This window comes from Trichoderma evansii (genome assembly GCF_050947405.1).
Source record: "Trichoderma evansii strain SZMC 28006 chromosome Unknown GGI43scaffold_9, whole genome shotgun sequence".
NCBI classification, from domain to species: Eukaryota; Fungi; Ascomycota; class Sordariomycetes; order Hypocreales; family Hypocreaceae; genus Trichoderma; species Trichoderma evansii.
In genome coordinates this window covers 669180-686448 of record NW_028145197.1, presented here as the reverse complement: position 1 = coordinate 686448, position 17269 = coordinate 669180, and the positions used below count along the sequence as shown (strand labels likewise).

Sequence of the window (17269 nt, the reverse complement as noted above, 5' to 3'; positions counted from 1 at the left end):
CTACTGACAAGTGAGGGTACCCAAGCGGGCTCTTTGTCCTGGCGGCATGGCGCAGCTGTTCCCTTACAGCTCGATTGCCAACGAAAATGTTGGCGAGTGGAGGGTGAAAAGCAAAAGAAGAAAAAGAAAAGAAAAACTAGTTTAGTGACTGATGTAAATATGGCCTGATGGGCTGCTCTAGAATTGGAGAGGTTCTATTGGCGAATATGACAGCGGGAATAAGCGACCTAGAGAAGTGACCACGGTGGAAGATTCCGCGATAAAAACTTGCCTATGCTCGCATTAGTTCCTATATTTTAGTTGTTATTTCTAGCTAGAATTAGTACCTGCAATCTAGTATCTAGAATGTCTTAGAGTGGCATGATTCTTGATAAGGTGATCAGTGTAGCATCGGGCGCATGCATGTCTCAGTGTGTGATAGTGATAGGTGACTGTCTAGAATAGACGCCAGGCGGCAAGTTTTGTTCCACGAAATGGAATTTGCTATTGTAGGGTAGATTCAAGACCACAATGTAGATGATGGTTCTGTAATGATGCTGCTGAGAGCTTAAGTCGATGATCGATGTTGCCCGTATTATTTTATCTCGGATTGTATGGCAGAATAGAATAGGATGAGTAAATAATTATGCGTACAAGTGACATTTTTCTTCATACTTTACCACAGCTGTCAATCTGTTTCATGAACTCACTCGAACAGGGTATTAGACACCATTTTCACTAACGCGCAGTCTGACACTCGTCCAAGTAGGCAAATTTCATTTTTTTCTAACCAACTTTTGATACTTTATTCCAAATCCACATCCTCTCCAGTTGCAGCTACCTCCTCATCCATCTCATTGAGAACCTCTTCCATTTCCGCCTCTGTAGCCTCGAGCCCCTCAGAGCTCATGAGCTTGTTATCCTTGTCCTCAGCTGTGTGGTGATAATATATTAGCATATGCTATTAAAAAAAATTGTGCGAAAAGAAATAAGCGAAAATACTTACTGCGTGGCTCGACAATAAGGTTCTCCTGTACCTCACAGTCTGTGAGAACGGAACCAGCGCCGACGATACACCTCTTACCTAGGATACATCTCGTGAGTTTACATCCCTTTCCAATAACGACGCCTTCCATGAGAAGACATTGAGACAGCTTGGCTCCTTCATTGATTTGGCAGCCAGCACCAATAACGGTCTCTTTGATGGAAGTCTTCTCTTCAACGGTGACGTTTTCGCCGATAAGACTGTCCTGCTTAGTGATGGTAGTACGAGGCTTCACGCCTTCGGGGTAGGCGACTTTTCTAGGGTGCGCAAAGGGTGAGGGAGATTCGGTGTCTGCTTCTTCGAGTGAAGGGAGCTTCGCTAGCTGTAAAGAAACAGCCAAAAGGAGCTGTGCCGTGTCAACGCGGCGGACTATTGAGCCTGCAGCTCCCTCCTTGTGGGAGTGAATGTAGGCAAGGATAGACGGCGGCTCAAACGCTGATGCTGTTGCTGTAGATCCGTTCTTGTCATCCGTAGTGGTGTTTGCTGAAGTGGCCTCCTTTGAATTGTCCTGGTTATCAGGGCTAGACTCAGTGGGAGATGAGCGGCCACCGACGGATTCGTTTTCCTCGCTGTCATCATCGCCGTTGCGCAAAACCTCGTCGAATTGGAGCTTGTCTGCCAGGCCAGACTGCCATCCGGCCTTGGCCCACCAGCCTATAACATCTTCGCCAATGCTCTCCAGGCGCTCATTCTTTTTGATGAAATCTAGGATCCATCGAGGGAAGATGTAGATATGTGCGTCTCTGTGATTAGTATACATGCGAACTCGAGGGTTGGCTTTCATCAATCCGTGGCGGATTGGAATGGCCTTTCTCTCCTCGGTGAGATCGTTGAAGGAGTCGGTAGGCATAGAGTAAACCAATTTTGATACGTTCGGGAAGATGGATCCTTTCGGAGTGGCAGTTGGGGAAGAGGGTAGAGGAGCCGTGGAGATGAAGTCTGTCTCTTCACCCTTGACCGGTGCACTGGCTTTTGTGTTGTACCATACGCCAAGACCTCCACTGTATCTGCTTTGGTGGCCGTTTGAAAGCTGCCGTGTTCCTAGGAGACCTGTGAGGCTGGCAGATTTAACCATCCATGCCTGGAGCAGCTGTTCACCAGCAAGCTCGCAAACGAGATCGCATGGCAAAACAACAAAATCGCCCGTCACTAGCTTCCTGATCTCTGGCAGCCGCAAGATTTCGGCTGTGCCAGTATTCTGATCAAGGTCAGCGGGAGCCAAGACGTCTGGTCGTGGCAGCGGCAGTGCCGTCAGATAGGGGTTGGTGTTTAGAGCGGCTGTCAATGCCTTTGAAGCCGATGGAGGGCAGATGAGAGTTATGTCTGAAAGTTGTCAGCCATTATCCTGCACACCGAGATATGTTTATATATTTTTCTCTATCGTCACAAAGATGAAGACACAGGTGAATGTTATTAGCCAGTAAGAATACCCTGATCATAAAAATCGCTCGCAATTCTCCAATACGGTGCAACTCAGTATTGAATGAATGAGACATGAGACAGGCATGACAAACGAAGCTGCCAAAAGAATGAAAATCACCTACTTGTGATGCCAGTGCGGAGACAGAAGTCAATAGGATACCACACCATAGGGCGGTTGGCAATGGGGAGCAGAGCTTTGGGGTTCTCATCCGGATTCGAGGTGAATGTAGGGAATGAAGAACCGGGCCCACAGAGGATGAGGGCTTGCAGCCCGGTTGAGGCCATCGACAAGGCGTGAGGCATCCTGCTTCTCAGAGCCCCTCTATCGGACAGAAAAGCAGAATACGGCTGCTGAGGCGGTTCGTCACTCGATTTATGAAGACCCTGAGGCTGTGTGTCCAATGGGACTAAGAGGAATCGGAATATTGCTTGTTATATGCAGCCGGTTAAGATTTGACCGGGGTTGTGAATATCTTTAAGCTTTCCCCCACCTTGAAGTTTGAAGAGTCATAGCAGCACAAGGCTGAGATTTAGAATTTAATTGTGGCGCAGCTTCAAGGTGTGGCTAGTGCGCGCCGCCTTTTTGCTCCAATCCGAGCACAGCATTCACGTGCGTGCAGCCTCGGTGGCGCGGGATTAAATTGCTCCACGCCGCGATTGCAACCTCGGGACCCGCGTTGGCGCGTTGCTGGGAAGATCGGGGGACGCTCCACATTGTTGACATCCCAAGCCAGCTGAACCCCCAGCCACCGGATTGTTGCGACACACCTCGCAGCCGGCCTCAGGTCCTCCCCCACTCAGCCGCTGTTGAAGAACCACTTCGTTTATACTTTGTATGCAAAGCACAGCATCTTGCAGCTCTCTACCGTGACCAGGATTGGGCATCATCACGATCCGCCATCTTAAGCTGGGCAGATTGCTATAGCACTGGCAAGCGATGCTACGCTCTTTCGTCTAAATGTCGCCTCCCTACGACAATCGGGGCTCCTCCCGCTCGCGGCGAGGCGTCTGGAGCCATTGGGTGCCTCTTGCAGTCACCCTCACCGTCGCCACGGCTGGTCTCGCCGCCTGGGTCTGGAGCCAGCGCAAGGAGAGTCCCGAAGACCACACCACTGAGCCGGATCCCGGCTTGGACTATGAGAATGCAGACTATGGAGAGAATCCAGCATACGGTGCTTCGGCAGAGAGGCGCAGATTGGCGCCGCCGTCGGATCAGGGTCGTCAACGCGACCAGAACTATGCGACTGGATCTGAGGCGGCAGAAGGCAATGCAGCAGGATGGGGATCGCGAGTAAGCAGCGCGTTTACATCAAACCCTGGAAAGACTGTTGCTGCTGGTGTCGCTGCGGCTGGCGCTGCAGTTGGCAAAGCGCTGGCCTCGATTCGTGAAGAAGACAAGCCTGAGCACGATGCGAACCCCTGGCCCGAAGAGAGAGAAGTGCGCAGAGAAAAGGGACCCGCTCCTCCTCAGTCTATTCACAAGAAACGCAAGACGGTTGCTGTTGTCATTTCTGCCGATTCTCAGTTTACAGACGATGACGATGACATTGCTCATGAACATGCTGTAAGTGCTTGATGCTTGTTTATCTTTTTGGCCGCTTGTGTTATTTTGGCCGCTAACTCGGCATTGAAGTCAATTCTTAACCACATTCCTCGCCACAATGATCTGTCTGCCATCAAGCTCTTCGTGCTCATCTATGCGCCAAGCTTGAAGGACAGCACGGTTGATACCACTACGAGTAATCGCCCGCCTCCTTCGGTTAGCTCGTCATTCTCTAACGTTGGATATGATCAAGCTCAAACACCCGAGGCAAAGAGTCCTGTGTAAGTCTTAAGTCTCCTGCTCCCTGACGCACGTCTTAGTCTATTGGATAGTATTAATAACTTTTTGTTACTAGCCTTGGCGCTACCCCGGAGAACACTCTGTTCAACGCCGTTTACTCAGAAGCACTGGCTCTTGTTGATAAAGAAACCATGATTCTCCCGTTCACCACGCCCAATGGCCACACTCATATTCTCCGCCACCTGCAGCCTGACATCATCTACCTTCAGGAGTCTCTCTCTGGCGACAGCGGCAGCTTCATCACTAACATTCAGACATGGCTTCGTCACGACATCATCTTGGTTGTCGGCGCCGAAGACGGATCCGGTGGTCTCGCCGATAGCGAATCTGAGGCTGAAAGAGCTGATAAGCCCGAGAAATGGTGGCAGCGACCCGAGCGCGTCGGTCGTGGACGAGGTATCGTCGTTGTCGATAGCGTGCGCGTAAATGATGATTGGACTCGCAGAGTTCAAGGCCGAGAGTAAAGCAGGCATGCGAGTTATGTTTGATGGTATTTATCAGGATATTTAATGAAATGGAATATACCAGGACGCTGGTTGTGTAGATTTGTATATACCTTACCTATTTTTTGATTTGATCTATTTAACAGTGCTATTTATTAAATACATACTTTGTAACAGCGCTGTTACTTTGATGGCTGTGTTCAGAGACAAGAGAGATGAGAAAAGCGCAGTGTATTTGCACCTAATACAAGTATATGCATATGATATTCGGCATCAGCATTGCTAAATCACTAAAGCCATTAGTATTGGCCTGATATGCTGTTTTCTCTCTCCCCTATTCTTCCTTCCTCAACGAAGCCCAATTTTCTCCCTCTCTCAAAGGTCAGCGAGTGCGAGCGCAAGACCCAGAAGGGCGATAAGCTGTCCATGCACTACCGGGGCACACTGCTCGCCAACAGCAAGCAGTTTAATGCTAGTGAATATCCATCCTGCCTCTCTTTGTTTCACCTCGCTCGAGTTGGATGCCTTGCGACTGAAGCTAACGGCTATATTACCTCTATAGATGGGATCAGACCCCCTTCTCCCTTTACTGCCTTTGCTATAGGTACTAGTAGTTATCATAATTGAATAAGACCATTATAATGCGTATGACAGCATTTCATATTTCGTCAAGTCGCTGGCATCAGATTAAACTCAGTATTGGGGTTCGCTAGAGGGCCCTGCTACCAAAATAATGTGCAAATGTAAATAAACAGAGAGAGCTGAGATATATGTCAGTTATATGCCAAATTGACATTGTAACAATAAGACAACAATAGCCAATATATGTTCATTCAGCGCGGCTGTGATGAGTGGATTGCAGCATATGGCCCATGACTAATATTATGGTTTAAGAATTAGTTTGCGGCTCAGGAAACGTAGATTTGATGTTATTCGGCTTTTATATAAAGTTTTATACCCATCTCGCAAGCTTTGGCTGTATTAGATAAACTTTCGCAGCTAAGGACAGCAAGGTGGAGTCACGTGATATCAGAGCCTCTCAGCTTGGTCAGTCAGGTTCAACGTCCGTTGCACATCTCGTAACGTCCTTTGAGCGCAACGGCAAAGTCGCTGGCAAATTCTAACTCTCCCTAGCCTCTCGTTTCTGCCGACGCACGATATATCACTTGCTCATGCATCGCTGCTGACTTTTATACACTTGCGCCGCCCTCCCCGGGCCTTCTGCACCAGCCGATCCACGTTGAGCGATCGTCTCCACAACCCACCCATCTCGCGCCGCGACTACAACATTCACGTTATCAACTGTGTCTGGAACTCCGACTGCAATTGCGGCGCAGGCGTAGACGCTTGCCATCGACGCCGGGTTATACGCATAGCACGCGCGGTGAGAAAAAAGCGGCAAGACTCTCCCTGAAGCCCACGCGCGCCGTCGTGGTGCATTCGGGGTCACGATGGCGCCGTCCAACGTCACCACTACCACCACTGCGGTGCAGCAGAACGCCACAGGCAAGATGAAGCGACCTGTGCCTCCCGGCATTCAGACAAACGGGGCTGCATCGTCCGCATCATCGCCTTCTCCATCGATGTCCAATATCAAGCCCCCCGGCGCGAAGCAGGCGCCGAGCTCAGCCAGCGACCGGGCTATCACTGCCTCGACTGTGCGGCCCAACAACCGAGCCCGTCGCGATACTCTAAATCTGTCGTCAGGGCGAAGTTCAAGAAATAGCGCAGGCTTGCGATCGGTTTTTTTCGCGATGGATGAGGCAGCTCATAATGAGCCCCGACCTGCAGGTACAGGATCCTTATCTTCCGTGGCGCAGCGATATCAGTAGAACTGGGACCTCTAACAAATGCATAGTTGTGACCGATAAGTATATATTAAAGAAGTTTGCTGGGCGACCCCCGTCCTTAGTTGTCCATTTGCACCCGAATCATTTCCGCTTCGATGGCCAAGATGGCATGTTCCAGTATAAGTCACCCATGCGGATGTTTCTCGAGCATACGAAGAATCGCACAATACCCCACGATCTCCTTCCGTACTTTATTCAGGGGGGTGTTCCCTTCTACGAAGGATGCCTCATCGTACAGATCTATGATCACAAATCAGTAGCCCAGACAAAGGACGTTAAGCGACCTTCGTCGGCTTCCAATGCCGTCGTGCCATCATCAATTCACAACTATAACCAATGGCTTACGCCTTCGCCCTATGTTGCATATCCTAAAGAAGAACTGAATCCAAATGAACCAAATGGAAAGCTAAAAGAAGAAGACTCCAAAGACACAGCGGACGGTGATGATAAGGATGCTGAAAATGAATCCTTGACCCTGCCTGCGGATGCCTCAACCAATAAAACTGCTCCAAAGCCGAAAATATTCACTGTTGTTCTTCATCCGACGCCCGAGAGTCTACGAATGGATCTTTACATCAAGGCGACGACGCCGCGAGGAGCAGGAGAAGGACGTGATAGTTCTGCCATGGCTCCTCCATTAACGCCAGCGACAGCGGTGCCACCGACCCCAACCGCATCTACCATGCAGCCACCTGCGAAGAAAAATAAGCGAGAAAAGAGCGAAATAGATGGAAGTAATATCTATGCTGTCGAAGGACAGATATTACTCGCGACTGCCGCTCCTCTTTATCTTGAACCAACCAAGAGTATTGAGGAAACCATCGTGTTATTAGAGAAAATGTCGCATCCCAGCCATAGCAAACCTCCGCCTCAGCCAAAGGCTCGCAAACGCACAGTGGCGGAGATGGCGGCGGACGAGGCGGCGGCGGCAGAACTGGAGCGCTACATGTTGGTTTTGGACGATCGGTTGGCATCAAATGTCACCGGCGCTCAAGGTGGCGGTGGAGCAGATGGAGATGCTGCAACCGGTGCTGCTACATTCGAACCTAGATTTGAGCGGTTCAATGTTATTGAAGATATCAAGCGGGAACACGCCGAGAAGAGAGAGCAGGAGAAGCTTAAGCAGCAAGAGAATGACCGAAAGCTACAGCTGCAGAGACAGCAGCAAGCTGCTGCAGAAGCTGCCCAGAGACAAGCAGAATTGGAGAGGGCTAGACGTGAACAAGCTGCGGCTAGAGAGAACCAACTGCGTCAACAAGCTGAAGCGCAGCGGCAAGCATTGGCCGCTCGAGCTGCGGCGTCAACTCCTGTTGCTCAGGCTAACAACAACCAACAGCAAATGAACCAGACGCAGCACGCTCACCCTATCCAGAATGGGGTGCCCAACGCTATGCCAAATGCTGTCTCGGCAGGTCCGCAGAATACGATACCAAATGGCATATCTGGGCCAGCCCAGGCACGGTTCCAAGCATCAATATCCCAAGCTCCAGTTTCTTCTCCAATTGTCCGGCAGAATACGCCTCAAAATATGTCGTCGCCAATGGTCACAAGCGTTCCTATGCAGCAAACCAATTCCAGCATGGCAGCAAGCCCTCCTCGACCAGCTTCAGTTGTACAAAACCAACAGATGGCGGTCCCCATGGCACATAATATGTCTTCTAGAAACAGCCAGCAGAGTCATCCGTCCGGTACGCCACGCATTCCGCAGACAACGCCGAACATGTCTCATGCTACTCCGCTTAATCGACCTGCAATGGTTGCAACTCCTCGCATAACCCAAACGAGTCCTCCTCCTAACATGATGGCTCAGAATTCTCAGATGGGCCAGCCGATGATGATTAACAATCCAGGCATTCAAGGCAACCCTCAAATGATCGCCCAGCTCACTGCTCAACAACGAGCCATGCTGCAACAGCAACAGCAGCAACATCAACAGCAGCAGATGGCGGCCGCTCTCCAGAATAACAATTTTAATAACATGACCATTGCTGGACAAGGCCAAGCTATGTCTCAACAGCAAGCGCAGATGATGCAAATGATGCAACGTCAAATGATGGCGCAGCAGCAACAACAACAGCAGCAGCAGCAGTCCCAGCAAGGGCCTCAACAGCAACAGCAACATCCGCATCCCCAACAGAATAACATGGGCAACCCTCAGCAACAGCAACAGCAGCAGCAGTGGGCCGCGCAATATGCTCAGCAGTTACAAAATATGCAAAATGTCCAGATGCGCCAAATGGCTCCAGGGATGCAAGCTCAGATAGCACGGATGGCTCAGATGGGCCGGTTAAATGGGCAGATGGGCAACATGATGCAAGCTAATGGCCAGATGATGAATGGTAACAACGTCAATGCCGCCAACATGCAAGCTTTAATGGCCATGCAGATGCAACAGCAACAGCAACAGCAACAGCAACAGCAGCAAGCACAGCAACAGCAGCAGCAGCAGCAGCAGCAAGCACAAGCACAGGCCCAGGCCCAGGCCCAGGCACAAGCACAGGCACAAGCCCAAGCCCAAGCACAGGCACAAGCACAGGCACAAGCACAGGCTCAGGCTCAAGCTCAGGCTCAGGCTCAAGCACAGGCTCAGGCCCAGGCCCAGCAGCAGCAACAGCAGCATCAAGGACAAACTCCTCAGCAAGTACAGCAGGCCGCTGTTCAAGTTCAGATGCAAAACCAGGCGCGCGTCATCTACAACCGCCTCATGGCTGGGGCTGCTTCCAAGTTTGGCGGAGCAGAAAATGTTCCACAAGAGACGGTAGATAAGATCAAGCAGTCCTCTTTCGCCCAAGCTTCGCAAATGGTTAGGGAACTATATCAACGCAGAGCGCAACAGCAACAGATGATGCTTCAGCAGCAGCAGCAGCAGCAGCAGCAGGCAGCGATGCAAGGTATGGGCGGGATGATGGGACACCAAGGGATGTAATTGTGAAAATGGCGAAGAGAAAAAAAAAACCACACGACGACTGAAGGAGCCTTAAGAAGTTACGAAGGTACAAAACGAAATGCATGCCATTTTGGGATATGTGAAAAGTTGAGAATTTAGCCAGCTTTGGATTCTTGGTAAGGCCAAAGAAAGCAGGGGACGATGTTGGCTTGTCTATTTTTTCTTAAATCTGGAGTTACGGAGGGAGGTAGGCTTATAATTTCGGCATCACGAAAGACTACCACGTTTGGGCAAGTCTGTTCTAATACCCCTATCAACGGAATGATGTTTTCTTGGGAAGAGGCAGGTTAACCCCCGACGAACTTGCTATAGTGTATTATCGCTGTTTCTTGTTTTTTTTTTCTTCCATTTTTGTTTTACTCTTCTTCTTCATTTTCTTTTTCTTTCTTTTTTTCATCTTTTTCTCATCTTCTTTCCGCTTCTCACGAAGAACTGGGTATATATATATATCGACTGTTACACTGGGTATGATATTAATGAGTTTGTTAAAATAGCAACTGGCGTTGGTGGAGGGGAGGGCAATTAGTTGTAATGGGGGGTCGAAAGGGTTAAGTACGTATATTTGTACAGAATACCTTTCAAAACATGTTTGTACCAAGATGCAATTCTGTCGTTCTCGATTTTCGTCTACTACTGTGATTCACGTCTATCTGATGAGCCCGCTAAGGGAACGCCACTTGTGACTGACTAATGATATACCGCATTACACATATAATTTTGGCAAATTTTTCAATCTTTATTCGATTTCAGCTAGTAGCATGTCATTGGCTTACAGAATTTTACAAGTTCACTTTTATGAGCCCCCTTTTCACCGAAAAAGCCGCACACCGTATGTTCGCTTATTGTTGAACCCTGTGCAATTGCTCTTCCGCTGAAGATTGCCGGGGAGGCGGCGGTCACGTGTCCCGGCCTCATCGGGATGTATGACGGAACCAGAGGTCGGTCACGTCAACTCCAGCTTTAGCCCCGTTTCGCTTTCGCGAAAGCTAGACGTGATCAACCAGCGGCGTGAAGGCAGATCTCGTGCATCCTTCCTACAGAATCTCGCAGTCATTCTTTTCTAGAGCCTAGAATCGCCGCTTTGTTTCTCCTTTCGCAAGAGCGTCGAGTTTAGCATCTGCCTGCCGCCAGTCCTTATCGCCGCATTCTCTCTTTGTCTCGCCCGCTATCTCTCGAAATCGGCGTCGCCCCTGTTTTTTGTGCAGCCCGGCCTTTTGCTGCTCTACAGTCACGATGCATCCGCCTCGGCCATCAGCGCTGCTGTTATCCTTTTTGCTGGCGCCCTTGAATGCGGCGGCCATGCTAGACTGCAACAAAATTCGAGTGGACGAACACAACTTTGATCTCTCGCCGCTTGGAGGCCCGCATTCGGTAGTGACGTCGCGATTCGAGGCTAGCACGAATGCTCACTACAACACCACTTGGACCGTGGATATCTGCCAGCCGCTGAAGAAGAGCGGAAAGGCGAAGACGAAAGACGAGTGCCCTAATGGAACAAGAGGTAAGGCATATTTATTATTTGATTATGAGTTTCTTGCTTAAAGTCCTCGGCTAACGTTGCTTGACCCCTTTTAGCCTGTGCCATTTCCCATTTTCTGAAAGGCGATCAAGACGCAGTCACACAAGTTGTCGCCATCGCGGGAGGACTCGAAAATGCCGGCGGATCTCAATTCGAATACGAGGCGACGAGGCTCAAGAGCAGCGACTCAAACTCGGATGCCCAGAAGGAGGGTCTTCGACTAGTCCTCAAGGGCGGCAAACACCCTCTCACCGGCCCAGTCTCCGAGCGACGAAATCAAAAGGCCGTCATCGAGTTTATTTGCGACCCCGACAAGACGGGCACCGAGGGCGAGTGGACTTCTGAGGATGAATACGAAAAAGCCCCCAAGACAAAGCGAGCAGCGGATGACAAAGACGACAAAAAGGAGAAGGACGATAAAGACAATAAGGATGGAGATAAGAAAGAGGGAGATAACAAGGACGATGATGGAAAGAACGACTCGGCCGTCGAGCATCAACTGAAGAACGAAAACGCTGCCCTCATTTGGGAGGACTATGCCAAAGAGAAGGATTTCGACGTCCTCCGACTTACCTGGTACACCAAGTATGCGTGTGAGAAGCGTGACGGAGGAAAGGACGGAGGAAAGGGCGATGACCGCGAGCCCAGCGACTCCAGCGCCAGCTGGGGCTTCTTCACCTGGTTCGTTATTATGTAAGTGCAGCGTCCCCTTTATGCTGAGAAAGACGATTGAAACCGTGACTAATGGCCTCTATAGCGTCTTCCTTGGCATTGCGGCATACCTCATTTTCGGCTCTTGGCTCAACTACAACCGCTACGGCGCACGGGGTTGGGATCTGCTCCCCCATGGCGATACCCTCCGCGACATTCCCTACCTCCTTAAGGACTGGACACGCCGGGTGTTGAACACTGTCCAGGGCGCTGGCAGCCGGGGAGGATATAGCGCCGTCTAGTGAACGAAGATATATATATATATTTCCATGGCACAGTGCTTGACGAATGGAGGGAAATAGGCGGGATATGAAATTCGACGGCTGCGAACAAAGAAAGGTTATACAATGCACAATGCTTTTGGGGCTCTTGGTAATTTTTTGTCTTTTTTTTCCTTTTTTTACCCTCCCCGATCCTCTTGTCATTGATTTTTGGCAAGGCGGCGTTCTGGTTGCATACTAAGACCCGTTTGCGTTTGTTTTGGGCGGAATTTGTAGAGGCTGTATTATTTTTTTGGGTTCTACTATTGATAATGCCATGACAATATGTTTATCATCTTTTGATTTCCAACCAATTGTAGAGATACTCGGCGATCACGAATGTATCGATGCAGGTGGTGATGTCTGCAGGCCTCCGGTATATGGACCAGCGGTGACTCTGCGTAGAGGCTAGACTCGCAATGTCCCCATTTGCCGGCTTGTTGCCCCATTTAGAAGAATGCAAAGCAATGACTCCATCGTTATCAGTGCTCGCAGAAAGAGGCCTGCAACAGATGAGTCAGATACCAGCAGGGCGAAAAAAAAAAATGATAGGTGCCGTCACAAATACTGTTTTTTTTTTCCGTCATAAATACTGTTTTTTTGACGCTGCAGGGGAAGCGATAGCGGAGCTTTTATCGATAACAATTGAAGCGCGCGATTGAAATTATATCGCTCCCCGCCATAAAGTTTAAAGCGCTGGCTCGCCCTCTTTATCTCATTCAAGCTTCTTTGTTATAGAATTGGTGACTCGGTTTTTTCTATTCAGATCCAATGGCTTTCCGGGTATTGGTTGGGCGCCAGACGGCCGCTTTAGCTGCGAGCACTAGGGTTTCTGGTGGACGATTCTTTTCGTCGACGAGGGCTGTTGCGAGCTTGTCTGATAGTGTGAAGCAGGCTATCAAGGTGAGTCTTGGAACCGCTGCAGTTCTTTTTTCTTCCGTTCAATCAGTTCAATTCGTTGCAACAACGTTGCGGATACCAATTGGGATTTATAATCATTGTATTTGATACAACAAGCTAATCTTTTACTTTTATTAATTTCAGCGAGATGCAGCTCTACCGAATCCCGACCCTGCAGCCGATTCTCCGAGCGCGGCCCTCGTGAACGACTATGCGCCGTACATGGTTGCTACCTACGCTCGTCCTCCGCCAGTGTTTGTCCAGGGTGAGGGCTCATGGCTGTGGGACATTGAGAACCGAAAGTATCTCGATTTCACGGCGGGAATTGCTGTGACGGGACTGGGCCACAGCGATCCCGAGCTTACGGATATTCTTGCGCAGCAGGTCAGTAGTATTATCCGACAAGATTGCTAGTTATTCTTTGGCAGATAAACTGACATATGAGCTCGGCATAGGCCGGAACGCTGATCCACGCTTCGAACCTATACTACAACCCCTGGACCGGCGCTCTATCCAAGCTGCTCGTCGAAAAGACGCTCGAGGCAGGATGCATGCACGAAGCCTCCCGTGTCTTCATCTGCAACTCCGGCACCGAGGCCAACGAGGCCGCCATCAAGTTCGCCCGCAAGGCAGGCAAGATTGTTGATCCATCGGGCGAGAAGGTCGATATCGTTTCGTTCAAGCACGGATTCCACGGCCGTACGATGGGCGCCCTCTCGGCGACGCATAATCCCAAGTATCAGAAGCCCTTTGCGCCGATGGTGCCTGGCTTCAAAGAGGGAACTTACAACGATGTTGCTGGCATTAACGATCTTGTCAACGAGAAGACATGCGGCGTCATTGTCGAGCCTATCCAGGGCGAGGGAGGCATCTTTGCTGGTAGCGAGGAATTCATGGTCGCCCTCGCCAAGCGATGCCGTGAGGTTGGCGCCGTCTTAATCTACGACGAGATCCAGTCCGGCATGTCGCGCACCGGCAAGCTCTGGGCCCACGGAGATCTGCCCAAGGAGGCGCATCCCGACATCCTGACCACGGCCAAGGCCCTCGGCAACGGTTTCCCTATCGGTGCCGTCCTGGTCACTGAGGCCGTCAGCGAGAAGATCCAGCTCGGCGACCACGGCACCACGTTCGGCGGCAACCCCCTTGCCTGCCGCCTTGCGCACCACGTCCTCACGAAGCTCTCTGCACCTGAGCTCCTTGAGGGCGTTCACGCCAAGTCCAAGGTCTTCTTGGATGGCTTCGCCAAGCTCCAGGCCAAGTTCCCCGAGCTCATTACTGAAGCTCGTGGTCGCGGTCTCATCCTCGGTCTCCAGCTCACCGAGGACCCGTCTGCTATTGTCAAGGCTGCCCGAGAGAGGGGCCTCCTGGTGATTACAGCAGGCACCAACACATTGCGATTCTTGCCGAGCTTGGTGATGACTGAGGAGGAGATTAACCACGGTTTGGGTATTTTGGAGGAAGCGATTGCTGCTACCCGGTCTTAGGCGGGAAGAGAATATTTGCTCTCTTAGCTTTTTTTTTATCTTTGTATAAATGTTTGGCGACTTAGATCATGATTTGAATGAGTAGGAGATCCTACAGTGTATAAAAGTCTTTATTTTTACAGAACCATATAAATAGTCATGATGTTCATATACGATCCTACTGGCTAATCCACAGTCACATCTCATACAGTGAAAAGGGAAATGAAATAATATGGCCAGGATAACTTTTGATAGACGTAACATTCATTTGCTAGGTATCCATTTGAACTTTTTTTCTTTATTTTTTGACCTTTCCAGCATGCACACTTTTTAGCAAATGGCATGTGTCTTGCCGTGCTTGCCCTGTAACGAGTGTCCCTCGCCCTAAAGACGATGTTGTCAGCTCCGAGATATCCAGAGGATAAGGTGAGTTCAAAACTTTCAAAACTTACCTGGTAGTGTCTCGTGGCATGGTGTCTGGCTTGCTGCTTGCTCTTGCCGTGCGACGCAATGTGGTCGCGAATAAAGGCCTCCTGTCTCTTAATCGTCTCCTCATCTGCATTCTCCAGCAGTCCCATGCAGAGTCTGATGTCGTGAATGAGCAGGTCGCATCTGCTCTTGGAGAAATCCTCTCGCACGACGACACGCAGCAACTTCATCTGCTCGGTGTGCGGCGCCATGGTGTACGCAGGGACAACCCATCCCCTGGAGCGCAGATGGTGCGCGAGCGCAAACTCGTCGTAGTGACGGTCCTTTCCACCCTCTGCGGCGCTCTTGAAGCGGAAGGCCACGAGGGGCAGGCCCTGGCCAGCGCGCTCAGACATGATGACGAAGCCGTCGTTCTCGAGGACCTCGGTGAGGTAGTCGGCGGTGCGGGTCAGGTTGCTCATGATGGACTCATAGCCCTTCTTGCCGAGGCGGATGAACTGGTAGTACTGGCCGATGACCTGGGAGGCGCCCTTGGAGAAGTTGAGGGTGAAGGAGGACTGCTCGGCGCCGAGGTAGTTGATGTTGAAGATGAGGTCCTGGGGGAGATATTCGTGGGAGCGCCAGACGACCCAGCCAACACCGGGGTAGACGAGGCCGTACTGTTTTGGGGAGAGGTTAGCGATCTGGGCATGGATAGATGAAGATACAGACAAAAAAAAGCTCACCTTGTGGCCAGAGGCGTTGATGGAGACGACTCTTGGCAGTCTGAAATCCCACTGGAGATCAGGCAGGACAAAGGGGGCGACGAAGCCACCGCTGGCAGCATCTACGTGGATAGAGACGTCGAGGCCCCTCTCCTCCAAGAGGTCATTGATGCCCTTGACGTCCTCGTAGTGGCCGGTGTAAGTTGTTCCCAGGATGACGGCAATACCAATGGTGTTCTCATCAACCAGGTTCACGGCCTCCTCGGGATCAATGGTGTACCGGTCAGCAGTGCAGTAGACATACTTCTCCTCGACCTCAAAGTAGCGCGCGGCCTTCTCCCAGCAGACCTGCACGGCGGAGGACATGATGATGTTGGGATTCTCGGTAGACTTGCCCTCGGCCTGGCGCTTGAGCTTCCAGCGGCGCTTCATGGCCAGCACGCCGAGCATGATGGCCTCGGAGGAGCCAATGCAGGATGTGCCGACGCTGTCACCGCCCGGGGGAGCGTGGAAGAGCTCGCCAATCATGTTGACGCAGCGGTTCTGGATGTCGGCGGATTGAGGGTATTCCTCGTAGTCGATAAAGTTCTTGGAGAAAGCCTCGGTCATGAGCTTCTCGGCCTCGTCTTCCTACATTGCGGTGATTAGTGAGATGTTGGAGCTTTGTGAAGCAATTGATTGAATGGCAAACATACCATGTAAGTTGTGACAAATGAAGCCAGGCTTTACAGATTAAATAGTTAGATTAGCTCTTAACCTTTGTCATAACTCAATTGTAGTCGCAGAAAGCTTACTTGAGCTTGGGGTTGCCATCCAAGCTAAGGTGGTCCTTGATCATATGGTAGGCAACATCTTTGGGCATTGCGCCGCTGGGGATGCTGTGCTTGGGCAGGTCCTGGCCGGCGAACTGAGAGCCGTAGACGCTGGTGGTGAACTCATCCTGGTAGCTGGACAGCCTGACCTGCGAGAGGCTCTTGTGAAGGCCTCCCTCGGGAGAGAGGGAGCTGGGGCCTCCGGCCGGGGGTCGCATTTGAGGGCCGGGACTGACAGAGGCAGACCGGTTGACGGCGCTGAGATGGACCATGATGGCGGCTTATGTAGAGCTGGTTTGGAGAATTGGGCAGTGGAAAGTGATGAGAAGAGGAAAAGAGAAGAAAAAACTCAATTCAGCAGCAATGAGATGAAGAGGGGGGATATGGAACGAGAAGAGGAACGAGTGGGAGGGAACAGTGACGACGTTCCCGGTATTTCTACCTATAGCAACGCGAGGTCCATGCTACGACTCCAGCGACATACATCTACGAATAGCAACGTGCAGCAGCTAGTACTTAGATGGACTGATGAGGGGTACCCAGTACTCGCGTTCTCAAGCCAACCTCGCATGACTACAGCATCCAATGACGGGCTGCCTCCTCGGCCGTGGAGCAGAGCCAGCCACAGACGAATGGCCCAGGGATAGCTGAAAGCTGAAGCTACAGGCGCAAACGAAGCTCCAATGGCAGTGCCGCATGCTCCTAGTTGAGCTTTATTTGCAGCAGATTAATTGACGCTTATGATGCATTGGAGTGCTTTTGGTGCCTTTTTTCTTTTTGCCCCCCCTCTCGTTTGTTCTTTGTCTGCCTCCTGTTATGCAATGACATATCAATTACATGGTGGACGCCCGTTTCAGAATCCGCCAGGAGAGGTAATAGTTGGGAAAAGGCAATCAACTATTGCTCGTACATGTACTACTGCTTACTGGACTCTATCGTAAC

At 50.8% G+C, this 17269-nt stretch overlaps 6 protein-coding genes across 6 annotated transcripts; 4 read left to right on the top strand and 2 right to left on the bottom strand.

Moving 5' to 3' along the window:
* Positions 1–558: 558 nt before the first annotated feature.
* Positions 559–2933, bottom strand: GGI43DRAFT_404348 (translation initiation factor eIF2B subunit gamma). The gene is made up of 3 exons (XM_083205915.1): positions 2569–2933; positions 986–2347; positions 559–912 (listed from the first exon to the last, which is right to left on the bottom strand). The coding sequence occupies exons 1-3, from the start codon at positions 2747–2749 to the stop codon at positions 785–787; spliced, it is 1671 nt and encodes a 556-aa protein (XP_083060934.1). The 5' UTR covers positions 2750–2933; the 3' UTR covers positions 559–784.
* A 197-nt stretch (positions 2934–3130) lies between these two features.
* On the top strand, positions 3131–4933 carry GGI43DRAFT_371560 (uncharacterized protein). Its single transcript, XM_083202561.1, has 4 exons — positions 3131–4010; positions 4080–4185; positions 4243–4270; positions 4345–4933. Exons 1-4 carry the CDS (start codon positions 3405–3407, stop codon positions 4751–4753), a joined length of 1149 nt encoding a protein of 382 aa, XP_083060933.1. The 5' UTR covers positions 3131–3404; the 3' UTR covers positions 4754–4933.
* A 789-nt stretch (positions 4934–5722) lies between these two features.
* Positions 5723–9894, top strand: GGI43DRAFT_371667 (Spt20 family-domain-containing protein). Its single transcript, XM_083202564.1, has 2 exons — positions 5723–6523; positions 6591–9894. The coding sequence occupies exons 1-2, from the start codon at positions 6184–6186 to the stop codon at positions 9506–9508; spliced, it is 3258 nt and encodes a 1085-aa protein (XP_083060932.1). The 5' UTR covers positions 5723–6183; the 3' UTR covers positions 9509–9894.
* A 594-nt stretch (positions 9895–10488) lies between these two features.
* GGI43DRAFT_371658 (autophagy-related protein 27) lies at positions 10489–12396 on the top strand. Its single transcript, XM_083202562.1, has 3 exons — positions 10489–11030; positions 11093–11741; positions 11806–12396. The coding sequence occupies exons 1-3, from the start codon at positions 10763–10765 to the stop codon at positions 11999–12001; spliced, it is 1113 nt and encodes a 370-aa protein (XP_083060931.1). The 5' UTR covers positions 10489–10762; the 3' UTR covers positions 12002–12396.
* On the top strand, positions 12397–14436 carry GGI43DRAFT_371659 (acetylornithine transaminase). Its single transcript, XM_083202563.1, has 3 exons — positions 12397–12922; positions 13064–13303; positions 13375–14436. The coding sequence occupies exons 1-3, from the start codon at positions 12791–12793 to the stop codon at positions 14401–14403; spliced, it is 1401 nt and encodes a 466-aa protein (XP_083060930.1). The 5' UTR covers positions 12397–12790; the 3' UTR covers positions 14404–14436.
* A 276-nt stretch (positions 14437–14712) lies between these two features.
* GGI43DRAFT_383581 (glutamate decarboxylase) lies at positions 14713–16599 on the bottom strand (the record flags this gene model as incomplete). The annotated part of the gene is made up of 5 exons (XM_083203405.1): positions 14713–14766; positions 14835–15470; positions 15537–16145; positions 16211–16238; positions 16310–16599. The coding sequence occupies 5 exons, from the start codon at positions 16597–16599 to the stop codon at positions 14713–14715; spliced, it is 1617 nt and encodes a 538-aa protein (XP_083060929.1).
* Positions 16600–17269: the final 670 nt, after the last annotated feature.

Excerpts from the sequence above, each read along its gene's own strand:
- GGI43DRAFT_404348 (XM_083205915.1), bottom strand. The coding sequence starts at position 2,749 with ATGCCTCACGCCTTGTCGATGGCCTCAACCGGGCTGCAAGCCCTCATC. Across the intron at positions 2,348-2,568 it reads TCTCCGCACTGGCATCACAA|ACATAACTCTCATCTGCCCT; the intron begins GTAGGTGATTTT and ends GACAACTTTCAG. Across the intron at positions 913-985 it reads CCTTATTGTCGAGCCACGCA|CTGAGGACAAGGATAACAAG; the intron begins GTAAGTATTTTC and ends ATCACCACACAG.
- GGI43DRAFT_371560 (XM_083202561.1), top strand. The coding sequence starts at position 3,405 with ATGTCGCCTCCCTACGACAATCGGGGCTCCTCCCGCTCGCGGCGAGGC. Across the intron at positions 4,186-4,242 it reads CACGGTTGATACCACTACGA|CTCAAACACCCGAGGCAAAG; the intron begins GTAATCGCCCGC and ends GATATGATCAAG. Across the intron at positions 4,271-4,344 it reads CCCGAGGCAAAGAGTCCTGT|CCTTGGCGCTACCCCGGAGA; the intron begins GTAAGTCTTAAG and ends TTTTGTTACTAG.
- GGI43DRAFT_371667 (XM_083202564.1), top strand. The coding sequence starts at position 6,184 with ATGGCGCCGTCCAACGTCACCACTACCACCACTGCGGTGCAGCAGAAC. Across the intron at positions 6,524-6,590 it reads TAATGAGCCCCGACCTGCAG|TTGTGACCGATAAGTATATA; the intron begins GTACAGGATCCT and ends ACAAATGCATAG.
- GGI43DRAFT_371658 (XM_083202562.1), top strand. The coding sequence starts at position 10,763 with ATGCATCCGCCTCGGCCATCAGCGCTGCTGTTATCCTTTTTGCTGGCG. Across the intron at positions 11,031-11,092 it reads GTGCCCTAATGGAACAAGAG|GACCCCTTTTAGCCTGTGCC; the intron begins GTAAGGCATATT and ends CTAACGTTGCTT. Across the intron at positions 11,742-11,805 it reads TTCACCTGGTTCGTTATTAT|CGTCTTCCTTGGCATTGCGG; the intron begins GTAAGTGCAGCG and ends TGGCCTCTATAG.
- GGI43DRAFT_371659 (XM_083202563.1), top strand. The coding sequence starts at position 12,791 with ATGGCTTTCCGGGTATTGGTTGGGCGCCAGACGGCCGCTTTAGCTGCG. Across the intron at positions 12,923-13,063 it reads GTGTGAAGCAGGCTATCAAG|CGAGATGCAGCTCTACCGAA; the intron begins GTGAGTCTTGGA and ends TATTAATTTCAG. Across the intron at positions 13,304-13,374 it reads CGGATATTCTTGCGCAGCAG|GCCGGAACGCTGATCCACGC; the intron begins GTCAGTAGTATT and ends AGCTCGGCATAG.